At 40.6% G+C, this 23,698-nt stretch overlaps 1 protein-coding gene and 1 long non-coding RNA gene across 4 annotated transcripts in view; one reads left to right on the forward strand and one right to left on the reverse strand.

The window, feature by feature from the left end:
• The window catches only part of LOC140212585 (uncharacterized), a 29,275-nt gene extending 11,392 nt beyond the window's left edge, over window positions 1-17,883 (forward strand). For both annotated transcript variants that reach the window (XR_011889753.1, XR_011889754.1), the window contains exons 2-4: window positions 12,195-12,259; window positions 14,692-14,831; window positions 15,112-17,883. This is a non-coding gene — a long non-coding RNA (uncharacterized lncRNA). The remainder of the gene's footprint in view (window positions 1-12,194; window positions 12,260-14,691; window positions 14,832-15,111) is intronic.
• The window catches only part of cdkal1 (CDK5 regulatory subunit associated protein 1-like 1), a 524,935-nt gene continuing 515,068 nt past the window's right edge, over window positions 13,832-23,698 (reverse strand). For both annotated transcript variants that reach the window (XM_072283563.1, XM_072283562.1), the window contains exon 15: window positions 13,832-14,347. In XM_072283563.1, coding sequence (XP_072139664.1) covers window positions 14,165-14,347 — 183 coding nt within the window. In that variant the 3' untranslated portion in view covers window positions 13,832-14,164. The remainder of the gene's footprint in view (window positions 14,348-23,698) is intronic.

The following is a 23,698-nucleotide window of genomic DNA, read 5'->3' on the forward strand; positions in this document are numbered from 1 at the left end:
GCTGACACCAACCTGATTTTCTCACACCCTATTGCATACTGAAGTCCTCCATTACAATTGTGACATTACCCTTATTACAAGCCTTTTCCAGCTGGCTTTGCAATCTCAGCCCCACACCTTGACTACTAATTGGAGGCCTATGATTCCCATAATGGTTTTTTACACCTGCAGTTTCTTAACTCCACCCACAATTATTCAACATTCTCTGACCCTACGTCATCACTTCCTAAAGATGTAATTCCATCTCTTACCAACAGAGCCACATTACTGCCTAAGCCTCCTGCTTGTCCTTTCGATATAAAATATATCTTTTGATGTTACAGCATCTTCAGTCCTGCATTCCTTGCCTTTTTGAATTTTGCCTCTCTGGTACAATTTAACTCTGTTCTGTCTGCATTTGTACCTAATCACTGACTTGTCCTTCTTTGCATTCATGTTAGGTCCATCATCTACTTGTAAACCTGCTGGCTCCTCCTCAGCTCTATCATACTGGTTCCCATCCCCCTGCCATATTAGTTTAAACCACTCTCAACAGCTCTAGAAAGGTAAGGATAGCTCAGGAAATTATAGGCCAGTGAGTCATACTTCAGTGGTTGGTAAGTTGATGGAGAAGATCCTGGGAGGCAGGATTTATGAACATTTGGATAGACATAATATGATTGGGAATAGTCAGCATGGCTTTGTGAAAGGCAGGTCATGCCTTACGAGCCTGATTGAACTTTTTGAGGATATGACTAAACACATTGATGAAGGTAGAGCTGTAGATGCAGTGTATATGGATTTCAGCAAGGCATTTGATAAGGTACCCCATGCAAGGCTTATTGAGAAAGTAAGGAAGCATGGGATACAAGGGGACATTGCTTTGTGGATCCAGAACTGGCTTGCCCACAGAAGGCAAGGAGTGGTTGTAGACGGCTCATATTCTGCATGGAGGTCGGTGACCAGTGGTGTGCCTCAGGGATCTGTTCTGGGACTCCTACTCTTTGTGATTTTTATAAATGACCTGGATGAGGAAGTGGAGGGATGGGTTAGTAAGTTTGCTGATGACACAAAGGTTGGAGGTGTTGTGGATAGTGTGGAGGGCTGTCAGAGGTTACAGCAGGACATTGATAGGATGCAAAACTGGGCTGAGAAGTGGCAGATGGAGTTCAACCTAGATCAGTGTGAGGTGGTTCATTTTGGTAGGTCAAATATGATGGCAGAATATAGTATTAATAGTAAGACTCTTGGCAGTGTGGAGGATCAGAGGGATCTTGGGGTCCGAGTCCACAGGACACTCGAAGCTGCTACACAGGTTGACTCTGTAGTTAAGAAGGCATATGGTGCATTGGCCTTCATCAATCATGGGACTGAGCTTAAGAGCCGAGAGGTAATGTTGCAGCTATATAGGACTGTGGTCAGACCACACTTGGAGTACTGTGCTCAGTTCTGGTCGCCTCACTACAGGAAGGATGTGGAAACCATAGAAACGGTGCAGAGGAAATTTACAGGAATGTTGCCTGGATTGGGGAGCATGCCTTATGAGAATAGGTTGAGTGAACTCAGCCTTTTCTCCTTGGAACGATAGAGGATGAGAGGTGACTTGATAGAGGTGTACAAGATAATGAGAGGCATTGATCATGTGGATAGTCAGAGGCTTTTTCCCAAGGCTGAAATGGCTAGAACGAGAGGACATATAAGGTGCTTGGAAGTAGGTATAGAGGAGATGTCAGGGGTAAGTTTTTTACACAGAGAGTGGTGAGTGCGTGGAATGGGCTGCCGGTGGCAGTGGTGGAGGCGGAAGCGATAGGGTCTTTTAAGAGACTCCTGGATGGGTACATGGAGCTTAGAAAAATAGAGGGCTATGGGTAAAGCCTAGGTAGTTCTAAGGTAGGTACATGTTTGGCACAGCTTTGAGGGCCGAAGGGCCTGTATTGTGCTGTATGTTTTCAAAGTTTCTATGTAAATCTGCCCACAAGAATATTGGTCCCCTCAGATTCAAGTACAACCCCTCCCTTTTGTACAGGTCACACTGCCCCAGAAGAGGTCCCAATTATCCAGAAATCTGAATCCAGGCCCCCCTGCACCAATTCTTCAGCCACACATTTATTCACCACCTCATTCTATTCCTATCCTCAGTGTTGCGTGGCACAGGCAGCAATCCCGAGATTACTACCCTTGAGGACCTGTTTCTCAGCTTTCTTCCTAACTCCCTGTATTCTGTTTTCAGGACCTCCTCCCTTTTCCTACCCATATTGTTGGTACTAATATGTACCATGACTTCCGGCTGCTCACCCTACCTTTTTAGGATATTGTAGATGCCTTCAGAAACATCGTGGACCCTGGCACCTGGGAGACAAATTACCATCTGTATTTCCCTTTCTGTCCCCCTAACTATAGAGTACCCTATTACTGCTGTCATCCTCCGTAGTTCCCTACCCTTCTGAGCCACTGGGCCAGACACAGTGCCCGAGGCACAAAATGGAGTACTTATTGGTGGGGGGGCGGGGGGAGACAGCCACAGAACTCTCTGTTGTTGAGAATCTGACCTTCTCCCTTCCCTCTTCTGACAGTCACCCATTTATCAGTCTTCTGTAGCCTTGGAGTTACCATCTCTCTGTAGCTCCTGTCTATCACCTCTTCACTTCCCCTAACAAGCCGAATGCCATTGAACTGAAGCTCCAGTTCCTTAACACTGTCTCTAAGGAGCTGCATCTTGATGCCCCTGGTGCAAATGAGGCCATCAGAGAGGCTGATAGTCTTTCTGTTCTGGGTGCCAGAAATCCTACATCTGGCACCCAGAATAGAACTCTGGCCCTGTAGACATACTCCCTATTCGCTCAAGAGTTAAATAAGAAACAAGGAATGAATTTACTTACTTACCTTGCCTCCGCCTGTTCTCGCCGAAGCCCTGTTGAGCCAAAACCTTACCACTCTGACTCAGACCAGACCACTATGATGACCGCTCCGCTAGACGGTACCCCTCTTTAATGGAGACCGGGTTTTTAAAGCTCTTCACTGGACTTGTGCTGGAGTGCTTCTACTGTGTCTACATAGTACTCTAATCAATGGCTGCAGATGAATAGTGGGGGAGCTGGATGTGGGTATGAATGGGGTCAGAAATGTGGTGACTAGAGAAGGATCAGTAAGAGAAAACACTCGAGAAAGGAGGGTTACCCAATATTGGAAAATGGAGTGTTCGTGCCACTGGGTTGTAGATTACCCAGGTGGAATGTAAGGTGTTGTTTGTTGAGTTTGCTTTGGATCTCACCCTGGCAATGCGGAGGACTGAGGTTTGGACAAGTTGGCGTGGGAATGAGAAGTGGAAATGAAATGGCGTGCAGCAGAGGGTTTGGGACGGCTACTGCAGACAGAGGGCAGACACTTGTCCAGTCTGCTCTTGAGCACATTGAGAGCAGCGAATGCACTCAATGAGGCTGGGGGTGGGGGTAAGGGTGAATCTTGGCCTCACCTGGAAGCATCAGTCTGGAGGAGTGGAACACCTTGATCTCCTGCCATTACCAAAGTTTACATAACTTGAAATGCTGAACCATAAATAACTAACCAGAATGAGGGTGACACCAGACACTTCTCTGGAAAGAGTGAGCACCTTAAGGGAAAGGAACCCCAAAGAATACTTCAAAGAGCTCTTACAAATTACAAGGAGATCTAAAGGAATGAAGACTGACCAAACTAGAGGCCTAAATAGAAGTGGCTGTCACCAATAAAACTGTTAAATAATTCAGGAAAAGATCTCTTCATCCAGAGAGAATAATACTTGATAGAATAATCTATCAAACATTATAGGGAATAAAAGAGATGAATTTAAGAGGCAAGCTGATAGGGTGAAGTGATGGGAGGAGGATCAATTAGAGCTTAAATGGCAATATATCCCAGTGGGCTGTTTTGTACTGTAAATTCAATGTGATTTAATAAGAGAACCTAAAATTGAATCTATACAAGACTTTCATGTCCTTGCTCTAGACAGGGTATATCTCCGATGGCCGTTTTCACAGTTAAATAAAGATGAATTACTTGTTTTAAATCAGCCTCTCATTGCCTAGGGTAAATATAACATGGGAGTTAACAATTCCGCTAAGAAAACGTCAACAGTAGTTACAAAAAAAACTCATTCCAGAGGTGAGAGCCATTGTTTCAAGTGCAAAACAAACCATATTCACACACTGATCAAAATCTACTATTAGTAGCATAGAATGCTGCTTTTCATATGAAAATGTATTTTCCTCTCTTTGTTGGTGACAGACAAGTTCTATTCTCAAAGGCACAAGCAGAATTGCCATTCTCTAAATTCAGGAACCCTTAGATCCGCAGATCTACTGACAGCTATTAAACACATGTCTTAAAAACAACTAGCCTGCACAGGACTGGTGCACTTTGGATAATAAGGTGTCAGTAAATGGAATCATTTCTTCTCTGTCATCCATAACTTTCTTCATGGAAATTGCCAGCATCTCCTGCATGATTCCCAAACACTAAAAACAGCTGATTGTCTATTAATCGGCTTCTGTGAATCACCCTCCGGTGTAGATAAGTAGCAAAAGAATCAAATTGAAGGGCATGTGAGAGGCATTAACAATATTCAAATGAATTTTGGACAGGTATATGTTAGGAAAGGTTTAGAGGCACCCGAGTCAAATAGGCTTAGCTCAGATGGACAACTTGGTCAGCATGGATGAGTTGGGTTGATGGACCTCCTTCCATGTTGTATGACTTCATGACTCTATAAGCTAAAGAAGAATAGAGAAAATGGAAAGGGACAGATGGGATTGCTCAGCTTAGAACTAGAGCAAGCTTGATGGGCTGAGTGGCCTAATTCTGCACTGTGAAAATAAGCAAGGTATTTAGATGTTAGAATGAAGGCAGGCAGTGCTCACGACACAGTCATTTCATTGCAACTACAGCTGGCGGAGGGACCTTTCTCCCCTGATTGATGTCAGGAGAGCTGTGCTCTTAATTAATATTTTTCAATCTGTAAAATTGCCTATTTTCACTCCTTTGTAACATTGTCACTGGCATCTCTTTCATTTACCCATGATTAAAACTTTTAACACTTTTTTACCAGCAGATTTCAACAATCCAATGCTCTGCAAACCCACCTCCACATTGCCCCCTCTGTCAGCCTGGGCTGCTCCACATCTTTGCTGCTTGTGTGCTAACTTATTTTATCAACCTGCCACAATGACCTTGTTTGGCTCTGAATCAAGCAACACCTCAATTTTAAAGTTCTCACCCTTATTTCAAAACTACCCTAGATTTATCCCTACCTACATGACCTCTCTTGATTCTTCCCATAATTAATCCCACAACAATTAGCAATCAAGGCAATAGTTGCTTATAACCTCAGGAAACATCAATTTAAAGCTCTCTCCACCCTTTCTGCTTTAAAATCTGAAAGACCAATCCTTGTTACAGTCAAGTTAGCATTAATTAATCAGCTCTAACAAGGATTACGTTAGATCCAAATTTCTACCCCACATAACAGCTTGTCCAAAGATATCCCCTTTAATGTCCCTGCAAACAGGATTTTGAGTGTTATGGGTGGTGCGCTTTGCCTGATCTCTGGCATGCTCCAAGTTTAAACAGCCTGGAGGGAAACATTAGCCTATTTCAATGTGTGTGAAGCCTCTCTATAATTGGGTTGAGTCTCTTTGAAGTAGTATCGTGCTGCAGAATATGAAGGTCAAATCACAGAACAATTCTGGTCTTAACGGAACCGTTTCAAAATGAATGGAATTTAAAACAGAAACAAGGAGAAATTTCCTCAGTCAGAGGGTGATGAATCTTTGGAATTCACTGCCCATGTAAGTTCAGTCATCAAATGCATTCCAAATATAAGTTAATAGAATCACCAAGTGGATATGGCAGAGAATGGCAGATCAGCAATGATCATATTAAATGGCACAAGGGGCTAGTTGGTTTTCTACGGGTCTTCTTCTAAGTTTCCGATGAATAAGCCAAACTCTATGGGTGGTGTCAGCACGGTAACCTAGTGGTTAGCGCAGCGCTTTACAGTAGCAGCGACGCGGGTTCAATTCCCGCTGCTCTCTGTAAGGAGTTTGTACGTTCTCCCAGTGACCATGTGGATTTCCTCCGGGTGATCTGGTTTCCTCCTGCAATTTAAAGACCTACTGGTTGGTAGATTACTCTGTGCTGTGATTAGGCTCGGATTAAATCGGGGGATTGCTGGGTGGTGCAGCTCAAAGGGCTCACTCCGAGCTGTATCTCAATAAATATATTGTCCTGAACTGGATGTTCTCTTGTCCACAATCCTTTTACAGAAAATAATATTACTATGAAAATAGGCACCTCTCAGTATGAGGATATCATGAGAATGCACTTTTCCAGAGAAAGCAGCAAACTGTAAGGTTGGTCCTAATAATACATATTCACAATGAACCCTGATCCTACTCAATACTTCTTTTTATAAAATATAGTTCATTTCTACCTCACATATCAGCTCAGTCGAAGCGTTATGTTGAAGTGATATTGGAGTTGGAGGAGACTGATACTCCTCCGTATCTTTGCAACTGGGATTATGTCTCAGCCGTCACCACTGATTGCTGACCCACAGTGCCTGCTGGGCTAGCAGTTCATTTCATTCTTCTCAGTGATCTGCTCACTCCTTAGTAATCTGCTCTGACACTATCACCCTCTGGAGTCTTAAGATAAAATCTCTTGCATCCCTTGTCTATTATTGCTCAACTACTGGGAGAGTTGTCTTTACTTAGGATTGAAGGATTTATGACATGCCTGGCAATGTTTTAAGTTAATAACAGCATATAAAAATATAGCTGTCACATCAGAGCACAAGAAGTTGTTCTACATGAGGTGGAAATGAAGAGAGGCTTTTCCTGGTCACTATTTCAATGTAGGGTGGGTGAAACAGGAGCCAATGCTTTGCTCTTGTGCCTAATACTGGGTAAATGGCACAACTTGGTAACAGTCAGTGCTCTTTGTGATGGTGCATTTGATCTTAACCTTGCAGCCTGAGAAGTTTACAGTGAGTTAGACCATGACAGATGTTGGAATCCAAACAAAATGAATTCACATGGGAGCCTTCTACTCATGCTGACGGCCAGATGAACTTCTCTAAATTTTGACATGGAGTATGTGTTGTGAGTTTAGAATGGGGTAGCTTTTATTTTACTTCTGTTATTGCCACACGCTAATTTAATGTCAAGTTCACATTTAATTTTGATCCACTCACAGGCTTAATATAACCTGTCTGGGAAAGCAGCATAATTAGGTTAGGTTTGTCATTGTACGGGAAGGGATGAGACAGCTACTACACTTAAATGTCATATGTGATTCACAGCACAGTGCTAAAAGAGAGAGAAAAAATGCAGCCATCATAATGTCTGAGAAAAAAGCTTTCACAACCACTCTCCCACCATACAATGATCTGGAGTCATTCAGGGCCGACAGCTCTGGATGTTATTATTCTGATTGATACAATAAGAAAACAATTCCCTTCAGCATTACATATGGGTACTGAGAAGCAGAGCAGATGCACTGTAGCTAATCAGACAGGGACCCAGCAGGGTAAGTCCGATCCACACGGAAGATACAGACTGTATTCATATTCACTCAGGCAATTTTAATTACACACTACTCGTTGCACTTGTCTTTTTATCTTAGAGATCATATTTTCTGTTTTTTATTTAGTCATTGTTCAATTTCCTGCATTAATCTTGTTGCAGTTCAGTAACACACATTTTAAATAATTTATTGCTTCTTTATACAACCCTATGCTTATTTCAACATGAGAATTAAAATCACTCTGCAAAGAACTGTGAATTATACATAAGATGAGGAATTATTAAACGTCTGAATCACAAGTGATATAAACTGGTATTTATTAATTACATTTTCCAAGCAATGGTGATAATATTTCAATATAAAACCCTTAGGCTTTTATGTACAAGTAGAACTTAAATACAACCATGCTTTCAGTGTACATTAACAAGCAAGTTATACAAGTTCTACCAAATCGAATGCCAAATCAGGGCTTTGGTTCATAGACGGATTTGGTTTCACAATGCAGCTTGCAATATCAAGCCTACATTTCCTCTCCTTAACACCTCACTACAAGAAGGATGTGGACACCATAGAAAGGGTGCAGAGGAGATTTACTAGGATGTTGCCTGGATTGGGGAGCATGCCCTATGAGAATAGGTTGAGTGAACTCGACCTTTTCTCCTTGGAGTGACGGAGGATGAGAGGTGACCTGATAGAGGTGTGTAAGATGATGAGAGGCATTGATCCTGTGGATAGTCAGAGGCTTTTTCCCAGGGCTGAAATGGTTAACATGAGAGGGCACAGTTTTAAGGTGCTTGGAAGTACAGATGTAGGTACAGAGGGGATATCGGGGTAATTTTTTTTATGCAGAGCGCAGTGAGTGCGTGGAATGGGCTGCTGGTGATGGTGCTGGAGGCATATGATCGGGTTTTTCTAGAGACTCCTGGGTAAGTACATGGAGCCTAGAAAAATAGAGGGCTATAGGTAACCCTAGATAATTTCTAAAGTAAGTACGTGTACGGCACAGCATTGTGGGCCAAAGGGCCTATACTATGTTGTATGTTTTCTATGTTTCTATCAATTTTGAGAATAAAAGCAAAATAATATATACTGGAAATGCAGGTCTGGCAGCAACCATGTAGAGAGAAAATGTGTTGATTTTTGCTAAATGAACTATATTGAGAATGGAGGAGAAAGAACAACTTCAATTGTTAGAGACCAGGGCAGAACAGATGCCACTTAAACATTGAAAGGGGAATTTATATTTTGACTCATTTTCGGAATGATGATCAAGTTTTCCAGACCAGTTAAAAGCTGGACCAAAAAAAACTGCAGATAAAAGCTAAGCAATGCAAAGTCACAAATTTGTTGGTGAGTCTCAGCTGTCAACATGTAGCGTGTAACCACCAGGCAACAAGCAAGGAGAGCCAGAATGAAGTTTGACGAAGGCATGGAGGTCTTCATTGCACTCATAGATTGGATATAGATTCAACAGCAACAAAACAACAACAGCAAAACAAGCCCCTTTCCTCCTTCCCAACTCATTCTCTCTCACACACACAGACACTTCCCTAATCCCCAGGATGGCCATCCAGACCTGCAGCTCTCAGTGGACTCACGGACATTGGGCTTCTAACTTTAGATGAAGTATATTTAAAAGATGGAATATAATATGTTTGAGGATAAGTTATGTGAACATTGCTGGTAGGAGAGAAATAAGGGAGAATAGAATATCTATAAATAAAACACGTAATAATAGTCAGAATGGATCACTAAAGTTACTACCATAATTAACAATTCCAGAATGAAAATAGAGAAGTAAAGTTAATTTCTAGAGAGATAGAATAATAAAACTAGCAAGGCAGTTATGCTATACCTGAACAAACATTAGTTAGACCATACTTGGGAGTACTGTGTAGAAATCTGATCTGTGCACCCTGTAGGAATATAAAACATTTGAAAGATGTAGAGAGAATTTACAAGGATGAGTACATACAGATGAGGGCATACATATTTAATGCTGTATTTAAGTTTGCTGACAACACTACTGTTGTTGGCTGAATCAAAGGTGGTGATGAATCAGTATATCGACAGGAGGTATTGCCAATTTGAACTAAGTCTGCAAGTGAGGAAATTGGGGATCCAATTGCACATGGAGGTATTGAGGCCAAGGTCTAGGAGCTTATTGATTAGTTTTGAGGAGATGATGGTGTTGAATGCTGAGCTGTAGTCGATAAAGAGCACCCTGATGTGTGCACCCCTGCAGTCCAGATGTTCCAGGGTTGAGTGAAGGACCAATGCGATGGCATCTGCTGGGGGTCCTTAATAATGGACACTGACTGCTGACATTGACCTGATAGAGCCCTTTAAAATTATTAAAGGTTTTACACCCATTGAGAGATACAGCGTGGAAACAAACCCTTCAGCCCATCGAGTATGTCCCTGCCCCAGATGTCAACTGCTCACTTATACTAATCCTATTTTACTCAGCCCAGTTTTATAGTACTCACTCACTCTCAGGGCACTTTACAGTGGCTAAATAATCCACCAACCTGGATGCCGGAGGAAATTATAGAGCTGTGAGAATTGTAAACTCCACCCATCTCAGGTTACAAGTGCTACAAGTGGTACCCATCTGCTTCAGGTTGGTGATGAAACACATCAAGTCCTGCCTGAGAAGCGGCTTAGATCTGCTTCAATTTGACTACTGGAGTAACAGGTCCACAGCAGATGCCATCGCATTGGTTCTTCACTCAACCCTGGAACATCTGGACTGCAGGGGTGCACACATCAGGGTGCTCTTTATCGACTACAGCTCAGCATTTAACACCATCATCTCCTCAAAGCTAATCAATAAGCTCCTGGACCCTGGCCTCAATACCTCCATGTGCAATTGGATCCCCGATTTCCTCACTTGCAGACTTAGTTCAGATTGGTAACAATATCTCCTCCACAATCAAAGGTGGTGATGAATCAGCATATAGGAGGGATATTGAAAATCTAGCTGAGTGGTGCCATAACAACAATCTCTTAATTTCAGCACTTTACTTTCTGCGCTTTACTGGTAGGTTGAAAAATGTGAGAAATAAACCCTTGCTAATATACTCTTAGCATACTAAATCTCTTACCATCTCTTCTTTCAGTTAGTCCTGACGAAGGATCTCGGCCCAAAATGTTGACTGTACCTCTTCCTATAGATGTTGCCTGGCCTGCTGCGTTCCACCAGCATTTCGTGTGTGTTGCTAAGATACTCCTAATGCTTTAATACTAAAAACAAGCATAGTCGAGACATAAACTGATATATGAGAAGCAACTATGAGACGGGAGGTCAGTTGACTGTTTCAAATACAATCAGTGATACATGGGCACATCACATTTTTATTAGTTTTGATCTAGGAGAAAAACAGTTTGCAAACTTCTGTTCAAGCTCTTAAATGCTGACTCTGCCTAGTGTTATAGGTGCTGAAAGTAATATTTTTTTGTAGGCATTTCTTGGCTTGGCTTTGAAAAATACATTTAATTTGTGACCAGTGAGGTTCTCAGAGTTCAAAATTGCTAAGTTGTGTCAATGTGACAGCTCCTATTACGATGAAGCACATGGGAAGAGATTTAATTTTAAACTGTGAAATTATAATTGCCTCCCTTGACTGGAGGTTTATGGCCTTGTCATGAGAATTCTGGGTAAAAGCTATGGTGTGACATCAGGTTATATTCACTTTTCAGAATTCACAGAACACTTAGATTGATATTGGCTTCTTGCAGAAATGGTGACAATTACTGTTATCGACAATATCACCGCACCATTACAGACTTATGAGCAGCTATAAGGTTCAACCAATATGCTCAGGAGCTGTAATCATGAAATTTAAAGTAACACATACTAAAAGGTTACATATCATCCAGAAGCTGAGAAACCACTGATTTAACTTTTATTCCTTATTGCTTTTCATTAGGCCACAGCAATGGATCCATTTACTTGTATTTTGAACCAGTAAGTTTGTCTGCTTGAATTTCATGGGCTGAAATGTCCAGGATTGTTGGTTTTCATATGCTTTTATATTCCCCAATTATTTTCAGGTGCCAAAACCTGAGCTCTAGAATTCCTTTCCTTTCCTCTTTTCTGTATTCTATTACTGTACAATGTTTTTTTTTCTAATTTACACTTGGCCATGCTTTTGATCGTCCATCTTAATTGCTTCTGAAACTTGATGTTTTACTTTTAGAGATACAATGTGGATTAGATCCTACCAGCCACACCACCCAGAAACCCCCAGCTTAACCCCAGTCCAATCACGGGACAATTTATGATGGTCAATTAATCCACTAACCGGTACGTCTTCGGACTGTGGGAGGAAACCAGAGAACCCGGAGAAAACCCATGCATTCTACAGGAAGGATGTAGAGACTCCTTACAGATGACACTGGAATTAAACCCCGAACTCTGACGCTCTGAGCTGTAATAGCGTTGGGCTAACCACTCCACTATGTGGTGCTCCCAAGATGTCAAAATTCCTCTTGTCACAATCCACTGAAGAACCTTCAGACTTTTATTTAATAAATGCAAGTTGTTGCAAATACGGTATAATCCTTTGGCTGTTTAAATACAATGACTAATAAAATTATATTAATCATATTATACACCTTACTTACTCCAATAATTCTGTGGTTACTTCCAGGTGCCACAGAAGCAGAGGAACTGCAAACAATACGACTTGAAAAATTTAGTGTGCTGCCGTCTCATGTAACTACCAGCCAACATTGCACTTCATGTTGTAAAAGGGATTTGTATTTTAATTTTCCCATTCATTTCCTTACCTTCTTTCACTTTGATCATAGTTCACCAAAGTTCGCCTGCTCCAGCCTTCTGTTAAGAATTGTGCCCTTTTTAACATTTTGTAACACTGACTCTGTAACAACTTTTATTTTTAAAAATCCTTTCATTTAATACAAGGGTTATGGGGAGAGGGTATGAGAATAAGAGTAATTGAATAGTTCCATCGAACAACCAAAGCAGGTAAAATGTTCTCCTTTTGTGTTACATCATTCAGTGAATATGACTGTGCGAAAGTAATGATTATTCAATCATAAGATATCTACAAGGAGCGGTAGCTCAGGAAGGCGGCATCCACCATTAAGGAAACCCCATCAGCCAGGACATGCCTCTTCCAATTGTTAGCATCAGGAAGGAGGTACCGGAGCCTGAAGGCACACACTCAGTGATTCAGGAGCAGCTTCTTCCCCTCTGCCATCTGATTTCTGAATAGACATTGAACCCATGAACACTACCTCACTACTTTTTAAAAAATTTCTGTTTTTGCGCTACTTATATTAACTATTTAATATACACATATATACTTACTGTAATTCATTTAATTATTTTTTTCTATATTTGTCATGAATTGTATTGTACTGCTGCCGCAAAGTTAACAAATTTCGTGACATATGTCAGTAATATTAAACCCGATTCTGAATGCAGACCCAGCATTGGAAGGAACTCTACCCTTGGTAAGGGTTCCTTCACACTGTGGTGAGAGGGATGGTTATCTGGAATGAATCGGAACAATTAACCTTTTATCTATGCCCCATGTGAAAATATAAAATCTGTAAACTTTAATTCAGGGTTTAGGAGAGTTAATGACAAAGCACACTTACTTCATGGCTATTGTTAATACACACTTTTCACAAGCTTACCCATGAATTTTGTTTCAAAACAAATTCTTGACAGCAAATCTCACACTCCATGCTAGCTGTCAAATACTGTATGTACATAATACTCATGATCTTTCCACGAGACACCAATTCTGCCATTACAAAGTTTATTAACATTGACAACTACAAAGAAAAGTTAGAAAAACACATCTAAGATGAGCAAATGCACATCAAATATACTCCGGTAAAATTTAAACTGCAATGTACTGCCTGATCCTGTTAATATGGTTAATGTAAACCTCATTACGGGCAATGGATTTCATTCAAAAGGAAAGTATTTTAAATTACAATAATTAACTCAAGTACTTTGAATTCCTACCAGGTTAAAAACATGGAAGGGTGTTGTATGGTATTATATCCGACTGAAAGTGGCACACGTTGATCAGTTTATTTCATTCTTGGAGTCACACTGTAATGAAAAGCAGAAAGCCACTGCTTCTATACAAATTTGTGGTTTGCAGTAATGAAGGCCACTCACCTTACTTCTCCCATAACAGCATCATCAAATGTAATGGTGTACCAGTTAACCAAGTGTAATATTTTGAGATTAAACGTTTGAATAGACCAGGATTGCACATATAACAAAAAAAGGAAGCTAGTGCAATTAAAGCTGGCAATAGAATATCAAATCTTTATTGCTTTATTGAGTTTACAGTCTTGTACATGTAAAATTCAGAGGTAAATTTTCAATTTGAATAAAAATACTCTTCTTGCTGGCTGACTCAGTATACACCCAGAAACATGATTTTACATGTTGAAACTATCATTGGTAGAAATAAAACAATTGGCTTTTACAAATAAAAATTAAATAAAATGATAGCTTGCAAAGTTCAACATTACATATATCTTAAAAAACTCTCTGTATTGTGTGTACACTGAAACAACATCTCCCGGATCTCCTTACATGTAGGATGCATCTCAGTTGTCAGCAAGGGACCTATTTGAATATTGCCATAGTTACAGCTGTTATCACTGTCAACAAAGCCAGACCCATGTACAGTTTCTTCACTCTGGAGCTTTTCAGGTTCCATGGCAACAGGCTTGTGCTGAAGTAGTTCTCATTGCCCCGGAAATGATGAGCAGGAGAAGCCATACCATTTGCACAGAAAGGCTTGAATTCCTAAAGGGGAAGAAAGACAGACAAGGACAATAGAAAGAGAGTAGGAAAAAAGAACAAGCGAGAGAGAGAGAGGAGAGAATGAAGGCATGTTATTTGATACCGTTTGTCAGACTAGGAATATTAATTCTGAATTTGAATAAGCACCAAGGTTCAGGCTTGAGTCTAAAAAGCCTTTTAAGAAAAAAATCATATTAAATAGGATCGTAAAACTTTAAAAAGCTGAGAAGTTAAATTCCTTGATCATTTCCTCTATTAGTATATATAAATAATCTGAAGTTATTCATCACATCATTTATCAGTTCCTTATCTCTGCACTCTTTAACGTATCTTTCTATGTTTTGAAGTCTTCTGCAGCATTCCTCACATGAAACAGGATCATTTAGCTCCATCCTAATTCAGGATCATTATGTCATCAAGATAAGCTCAGCTAACCATGAAAATTGAAACTGTCAATCAACCAAACAGCAGGCAATCTCTCCCTAAGGTAGTACATATATGAAAATTACTGTACATTGGTAAGAGCAATCACAGATTATGATCTGAAGCACGCATTAAAAAGTAAAATCGGTGAATTCTGTTACAAAATCTGACTTCATTCCTTTACCAATTAGACATAACAAATGTTTATTTGTTTCTGATCGAGAATTTAATTCATTTAACAGAAAAGTTATTTTCATTTAATCATTAATTATACGTATTTTTGTTCGTACTTTGGGAATTTGTAATGGTTTACTGCCTTCCCTAATATTTACATTTCCTTTCAGTAGATCACCTACCACCTAATGAAGATTGTAATGTGCATCGAGAAGAAAGGAGACCAGCATAGGCACTGTCATCTTCAGTCTGACAAATCCATTGAAGATAAACCCACTGTCCTTGGTACCATTCCTTTAGCAGATACATCACTAACAGCAAAGCCGTCTCAGTTTATCAAAGGAGTTGTATTCAAGGATTATGTGTTTAAATTAGGTGGTCCTGACACCGATTCGATGTGGCCATTTCAGGAGGATGTTCTGCTACCATATCATTTTTGGGTCACTTAGAACCGGCAGTTGTAGCAAGAAATTAATTTGTATATTCCGGCACCATCTGCTCACCAGCCTCTTCATGGTCCATATTTGCATTGTTAGTCCGACCGCGATTCACTGCCGCAACAGAAATTACGATTCTTCTCCCAGGAGTGTCAACAGTCGACAAAAAAAATCACTTTTAGCACAAATCTTGAATGCGGTGAATACCTCATTATTAACTGCATTCAAGTGGCAACTCAACACTTCCAAATCAAGGTATCCTGTCAACTGCAAAAGACCACACACTCTCAGTGTGCAGTGACTTGTGGATCGTTTGCATCAGCTCTGAATTCCCTGGCAGTTTACCTGCATTTTGTGTTCCTTTGTTTCAAGAGATGTGACAGGAAGGTGGCTTCTCTTAAAAAACAGGAGCAGACCTCTGCTGAGAATGCAGTAGTGAGATGAAGCATAAAAGTGAGTTTTATCTGCGGACTTCCAAGCAATGCCCCCGATTAAAATGTCAAATGTATCTTATTCAGAGGCTTCTGGTGTTGTTATTCCAATCAGTGTAGTGTAAATAAACTTTTCTCAATACCGAGCAAACTGTAGATGAGGAAATAGGACCTGAAAGCCAATGGTAGCAAAATGATTTCTTGAATTATCCACTTGGAGCTCCCTTCCACTAAGCTTTTCTCCGTTCCCCCAAAAGTGAAAATTACCCCACAGAAATAAGCCGCTCCTTTGTTTATTCTACACGTTCTGTACAGCGGTAGTCTTTAATCTATATTTTAGGTGACTCACTTTAACCAAATGATTCACCATTTCACTGAACAATGAGAGATTCTCCTGTCACGGATTCAGTGCTTCCTTAAAGGGACAATGATCCAATTTTTTGAACAAGTATCAGTGATCATCAGCAATAATTTTTTTAAAGATTATAAACTTCTTTTAGAAATGTATAACCACTTTGCACTACAATTGGCTTTATTCTTTCATTCTCGTTTTCTTATTCCTTGTATAATTTTGCATAATTTCTGTTTAAGTAATATTCTGGTGGGGAGGGGATACGTCTCCATCTAAGGAGGTGTAAGGTGCTCCTTCCCTCCGCCAGCCTGCAGGTCACCCTAGGGCAAGGTGCAGCACCTGCTTAGCCACCCGATCAGGGTCACATGAAGCCATGTGAGCAGGTGCTGGATAGTCGTATGAGCAGCTGGTGCATATTACAAATTCTGGTTATGCAACCACCAATGCCAGGGAGACAGTTTCTGAAGAGTATTCATAATGGCTGGGGTCACCTATCCTGTAAAGACACTGCCAAAAAGAAGGCAATTGAAAACCACTTCTTTAGAACAATTTGCCAAGAATAATCATGGTCATGGAAAGATCATGATTGCTTACATTATTTGACATGGCACATAATGAACAAACGAGCGAGTGAATACTGTGTCTTTAACAAAGAAGAGAAAATTTGCAAATGCTGGCAATCCAAGCAAAACACACAAAATGCTGGAGGAACGCAGCAGGCCTGGCAGCATCTATCCCACCACCGTTTAAATCTACTCCTCAGCTTTTTCTCTCCAGTCCTGCCAAAGGATTTCTGCCCAAAACATTGACTGTACCCTTCTCCATAGATGCTGCCTGGCCTGCTGAGTTCCTCCAGCATTTTGTGTGTGTTGACTGTGAGTTTAATGCTATGTGTCTCTGATGCCGTTGCAAGTAAGTTTTCATTGCACACCTGCATTCATGTATTTGTATTCATGCTAATAACCTTGACTTAACTTGGACAAATACTAGAAATGAAGTACTTCCTGCATTTTTCTACATATATATTGACCTCAGGCTTCATGGAGAGGTGCTCCTTTGCACATCTTCAATGTGATAAATCTCTCACCCACCCTCTGCTTATTTCCCAGCATATCCCAGGGTGGCACAGGGACTCAGCTACCTCACAACTCCAGTGAGCCAGGTACAATCATGACTTCTGGTGCAGTCTGTACAGTTTGCCTGCTCTCTTGTGATGGCATGAGCTTTCTCCAGTATCATAAAGACACATGGGTTAATAGGTTAATTGGCCCTGGCGTGCAGGTGAGTGGGAGGATCTGGGGGAAGTTGATAGAAACATGGAGGAATTAAAACTGGAATGTGCACTGTAAGGCCTGTTTCTGTGCTCTATGACTATGTAATTGAGGCACCTGTTGGTATTTGACTAACATGGTGCTTAACCCTGATTTAGGTCAATCAAAACTTGTTCTGCATCTCCACTCTGAAATTAGTGTTGCCCCAAATTCTGAGCCTTTCCTCTTCGCACAGAAAGAGATTAGAACAATGATGTTATAAAGAAATAAAATGGAAGAAAAATGACAGATCTAGAGTCTAGCAACTTTGGTGATAAGAAACCATGGATCAGGACTGGGGAACTATACAAACTTTCAGAAGATGTCAAACTGATAATTAGTTGATGGAATTGTCAAAAGGTTAATTTTAAAACTTCTAGAATGAACAGAATAGCATGAATTAAATGTGAATAAGGACTTAAGTTACTGGTGATTTGTATTCCTTTCCTACCCTTGCTCTGTTCTGTTGATTTGAAAATCAAGTTTTTCATTTATTCAACCGTGAAACCTTTTTGCAATATAGTTATTTAAATTGTTGGAAGAGTTATTTTAATACAAGGTACTTACCTTATGGTGTAATTTGTCCTTTCAGCCCTATCTAATAATAAGTAAAATAATCAAATCTTAGTTTCCCTCTCAGCCCCATCATTCTTATTTAACAGGTTTTAACAGGAGACTACATTCAAACCTGGAGGCTTCTCATTATTAGCGAACTTATCCTTTTGTATCTCCTAAAGGTTGAAATATGAAAGAGAAATTATGTCCTTCTGGTTGATAAAAAATAAATCTGACACTAATTTATATATAAACCTGGTACCCCAAGGAATTTAGTGGTGCTGGACTAGAAGATTACTGGATAGTACCCCGAGGAATATTTCAAGAGATTTTAATTATATTCTTTAAAATGTTATAAAGAGGTATAATTAATTTCTTCTCCATGTTTTTAAAGTGAGAATTGGAACAAATGAAATGTGTTTAAAGTGAGTGTGGACAGAGAGTCTCAGTGAGCTTAAAGGGAACATGGGTAATGGGGCCCAGGTCAATTGAAAGAGACCATAGAAAACAAGGCCCTGTGAGCTTAAAGGGAACATGGGTAATGCAGTCCAGGTCAATGGAAAGAGACCATGGAAAACAAGGCCTTGTGAGTTTGGAGGGAAAACAGAAACAGAACCGACAGTCTTTAAAGTCAGTGTGGAACGTAAAGCTCGGATGAATTCAAAGAGGAAGGAAACTGATCTCCAGTGAGTTCAAAGGTAGCATGAAAACTCGGCCCTGGTGTGCTTAAAGGGAGCACAACGGGAGTTTGCCCATTTTCCCTGTAACCACGATGGCTTCTCCCTTCCTCGCCTGTGCGATGCTCTGGTTTCCCTCCCATTCCAAATAATGTGCAGATAGGTACATTAATTGTCCAGTGTAAATTGTTCCTCGTGCTAGTGGTTGGTGTGAGAAACAGAGATTGTGTGAGAAAATATCTTCCGGGGAATTAAGTAGACACAGACTTGATGGGCTGTATGGCCTCCTTCTATGTTATGAGGAAATATGACTATCCAGTTGGAGCTGCATCAGGAGACAGGCAATTTGTGCTAATAAGCACATGACTCAAAAATGAAGTTGTATTTTGGAGTACCCAGTTAAGAGGAATACAATAAATTGTAAATTGAAATGGCAACGATTATCAGATTGGAATAGAATCAGTTTTAAAATAAAAATAAGTGAGCACTGGTTTTAGTTACTGATGCATAACTGGATTACTGATCTTTTAAAGCTAGGTTATTAATGCATTTTCATAACTAAAACTGTATTGCTTCAGTTTTTCATTAGTGAATGATTGCCCACTTCCCATCGTACTTCATTCCATTGAAGTCAGTTCAGTGCAACTCCCTGCAGCGTGGATCTGTGCCACAATTTGTCATATGTCAATTTCCCATCGGAGATCCATAGTCCCCTACCGAAAAGACAAAATCCATGCAGGAACTGTGGCCTTGTTGGGCCTTGGGGTCATGTTGAGAACATCATCAATAGCAATGATGGCAGAAAGGAGTACTTATCAATACCAACACTGGCAGAGTTGTTTTTTGTAATAGCTCTTTTGAACAAGAGTTATACTCATGGGTCATATTTGGACATCAAGTAACATAAAATGACATGTTTGCTCATCATCATTAACTATTTTTCAAAGCATCATTAACCATTTTTGAAACCAAAAAGACACTGAACAACTCCAGTGCTGGTTACTTAAGAGTCATCCACCTTGATTCATTTGAACTGTTCTGAACCACAGAATACCATAACATTCAGCTCTTGAGAACATTCCCTCTTCCAGAAAAAATTTTTTCCCTGTTTAGGTTTCCTCTGAACATGGCCCAAACCTCAACCAACCAAGTAGCCAAGACATTAACCTCCATAACTTGGAAAATTATCTTGTTATGATGATCCAGGAAAAGAATAATATACTTTTGTGCTAGAGCTATGCTGGTGTTAAGTGCATGAGGACTTGTATTTCACTACTAAAGAGGCCTGTTCTTATCAAGTCCAGACAGGGTGTACATTTGGCTTGAGGATAGAGTCATCGGCCTTCTGAGCGGAGTGGATAAAAATGACAACAAACTTTTGGCACACACTCAGTTCAAGAGTCAGGAAGTTAAGCTGCAGCCTTATAAACCTCTGGTGAGGCTGTATATGAAGTACTGCATTCATTTCTGGTCTCCACATTATAGGAACAATGTAGAGGATTTGGTGAGGATATGGAAGAGGTTTACCAAGATGATGCCTGGATTAGAGGGCATGTGCTATAAGGACAGATTAGACAAAGGTGGGTTCTTTTCTCAGGAGGCTGAGGAGAGACATAAAAATTTATAAAATTTTGAGAGGCACAGATACAATGCGTTTAAAAAGTATTCACCCCTCCCTCCTCACCAGAAGTCTTCATGTTTTATTGTTTTACAGCATTGAATCACAGATGCTTTGAAAAATGGTTAATGATGACAAGCAAACATGTAATTTTATGTAACCTGATGTCCAAATATGACCCATGAGTATAACTCTTGTTCAAAAGAGCTATTACAAAAAACAACTCTGCCAATTTGGCTTTTTTGACACTGATCAACAGAAAAAGACTCTTTCATGTCAAAGTGAAAACAGATCTCTACAGTGATCTAAATTAATTACAAATATAAGACAGAAAATAATTGATTGCATAAGTATTCACCCCCCACCCTTTAATATGACCAAATCATCACTGGTGCAGACAATTGGTTTCAGAAGTCACATAATTAGTTAAATGGAGATCACATGTGTGCAGTCAAGGTGTTTCATTGATCAGAGCAAAAATACACCTGTACCTAGAAAGTGCAACTGCTGGTGAGTCAGTATCCTGGCAAAAACTATACCATGAAAACAAAAGAACACCCAAGCAACTCCATGAAAAGGTCACGAAAAGCAAAAGTCAGGAGATGGATACAAGAAAATCTCCAAGTCACTGAATCTCCCTTGGGGTATGGTAAATTCAATCAACAAGAAATGGAAAGAATATGGCACAGCTGTAAATCTGCCTAGAACAGGATGTCCTCAAAAACTGAGTAACTGTGCAGAAGGGCACTAGTGAGGGAGGCCACCAAGAGACCTATGGCAACTCTAAAGGAGTTCCAAGCTTCAGTGGCTGAGATGGGAGAGGGGTAAAGAGAAAGCCACTGTTGGGAAAAAAACTGACATGAAACCTTGGCCAGAGTTTGCCAAAAGGCATGTGGGAGACTTTGAAGTCATTTGGAAGAAGGTTCTATGGTATGATGAAACCAAAATTGAGCTTCTGGCCATCATCGACTAAACACTATATTTGGCATAAGCCAAACACATCATCAAAAACACACCATCCCTATTGTGAAGCATGGTGGTGGCTGCATCATGCTATGGAGATCCTTCGCTGCAACAGGCCCTGGAAGGCTTGAGAAGGTAGAGGGTAAAATGAATGCAGCAAAATACAGGGAAATCCTGATGCAGTCTGCAAGACGACTGCAACTTGGGAGATGTTTTGTTTTCCAGCAAGACAATGACCCCAAGCATAAAACCAAAGCTACACAGGAATGGCTTAAAAACAAAGTTAATGTCCAGGAGTGGCCAAGTCAGAGTCCAGATCTCAACACAATTGAGAATTTGTGGCTGGACTTGAAAAGGGCTGTTAACTCGCAATATCCTGCAATCTGACAGAGCTTGAGCAGTTTTGTAAAGAAGAACGGGGAATCATTGCAGTGTTCAGATGTGCAAAACCAGCAATTTTTATGTGTGTTGATTGACAAGAGACCTATCCACACAGACTCAAGGCTGTAACTGCTTGCAAAGGTGCATCTACTAAATACTGACTTGAAGGTGGTGACTAATTATGTGATCAATTATTTTGTGTTTAGTAATTGTAATAAATTTAGACCAATTTGGAGAAATTTGCTTTCACTTTGATACGAAAGAGTCTTTTCTGTTTATCAGTGTCAAAAATGCCAAATTAAACCCACTGTGATTCAATGCTATAAAACAATAAAACATGATAACTTTCAGGGCGGGGGGGAGGGGGGGGGTTGAATACTTTTTATAGGCACTGTAGAGTAGACTGCTAGTTCTTTTCCCAGGTTTGAAATGTCCAATACTAGAAAGCATATACTTGAGGTGGGAGGGTGAACAATAAAAAGAGACATGCGAAACGAGGTACCTTACGTAGAGAATGGTAGGTACCTGGAATGCACTGCCTGGAGTGGTAGTGCAGGCAGGTATGATAGAGGCAGTTCAGTGGCTCCGAGATGGGTACAAGAATGTGCAGAGAATGGAGGGGTCTGGACCATGTGTGGGGCAGAAGGGGTTAGGTGTCATTAGCTTAATAGGTCAGTCCAACATCACGGACCTGTTCCTGTGCAGCACTGTTCCATGTCCTGTTATACACAAGTTCAGGAAACTTCTTTTGAAGCACTTGCATAATACAGAACAACAATTTATTTTAGGCTCCAAGAGAATAGTCACAAAAATAGCTTACAGTATCACAGAAGTTAGAGAAAGGAAAAAAAAATACAAAAGATTTGGAAAGTAACGCTGAAGTGCAGATTGCAATGTTTTGAAAGTGGCTAAACTGTACGAGAAGGGAAACTGTGGAAAAAACAACTTGACAGTTTCAGAGCGTCTTTGAAAGTGGTGTAGGGAAGTGGTGTTAGGTAAATTGAAGGGATTGAAGGCAGATAAATCCCCAGGACCAGATGGTCTGCATCCTAGAGTGCTTAAGGAAGTAGCCCAAAAAATAGTGGATGCATTAGTGATAATTTTTCAAAACTCGTTAGATTCTGGACTAGTTCCTGAGGATTGGAGGGTGGCTAATGTAACCCCACTTTTTAAAAAAGGAGGGAGAGAGAAACCGGGGAATTATAGACCGGTTAGCCTAACGTCGGTGGTGGGGAAACTGCTGGAGTCAGTTATCAAGGATGTGATAACAGCACATTTGGAAAGCGGTGAAATGATCGGACAAAGTCAGCATGGATTTGTGAAAGGAAAATCATGTCTGACGAATCTCATAGAATTTTTTGAGGATGTAACTAGTCGAGTGGATAGGGGAGAACCAGTGAATGTGGTATATTTGGATTTTCAAAAGGCTTTTGACAAGGTCCCACACAGGAGATTAGTGTGCAAACTTAAAGCACACGGTATTGGGGGTAAGGTATTGGTGTGGGTGGAGAATTGGTTAGCAGACAGGAAGCAAAGAGTGGGAATAAACGGGACCTTTTCAGAATGGCAGGTGGTGACAAGTGGGGTACCGCAAGGCTCAGTGCTGGGACCCCAGTTGTTTACAATATATATTAATGACTTGGATGAGGGAATTAAATGCAGCATCTCCAAGTTTGCGGATGACACGAAGCTGGGTGGCAGTGTTAGCTGTGAGGAGGATGCTAAGAGGATGCAGGGTGATTTGGATAGGTTGGGTGAGTGGGCAAGTTCATGGCAGATGCAATTTAGTGTGGATAAATGTGAAGTTATCCACTTTGGTGGCAAAAATAGGAAAACAGATTATTATCTGAATGGTGGCCGATTAGGAAAAGGGGAGGTGCAACGAGACCTGGGTGTCATTATACACCAGTCATTGAAAGTGGGCATGCAGGTACAGCAGGCGGTGAAAAAGGCGAATGGTATGCTGGCATTTATAGCGAGAGGATTCGAGTACAGGAGCAGGGAGGTACTACTGCAGTTGTACAAGGCCTTGG

The sequence above is a fragment of the Mobula birostris genome, chromosome 19, assembly GCF_030028105.1.
Source record: "Mobula birostris isolate sMobBir1 chromosome 19, sMobBir1.hap1, whole genome shotgun sequence".
NCBI lineage: Eukaryota > Metazoa > Chordata > Chondrichthyes > Myliobatiformes > Myliobatidae > Mobula > Mobula birostris.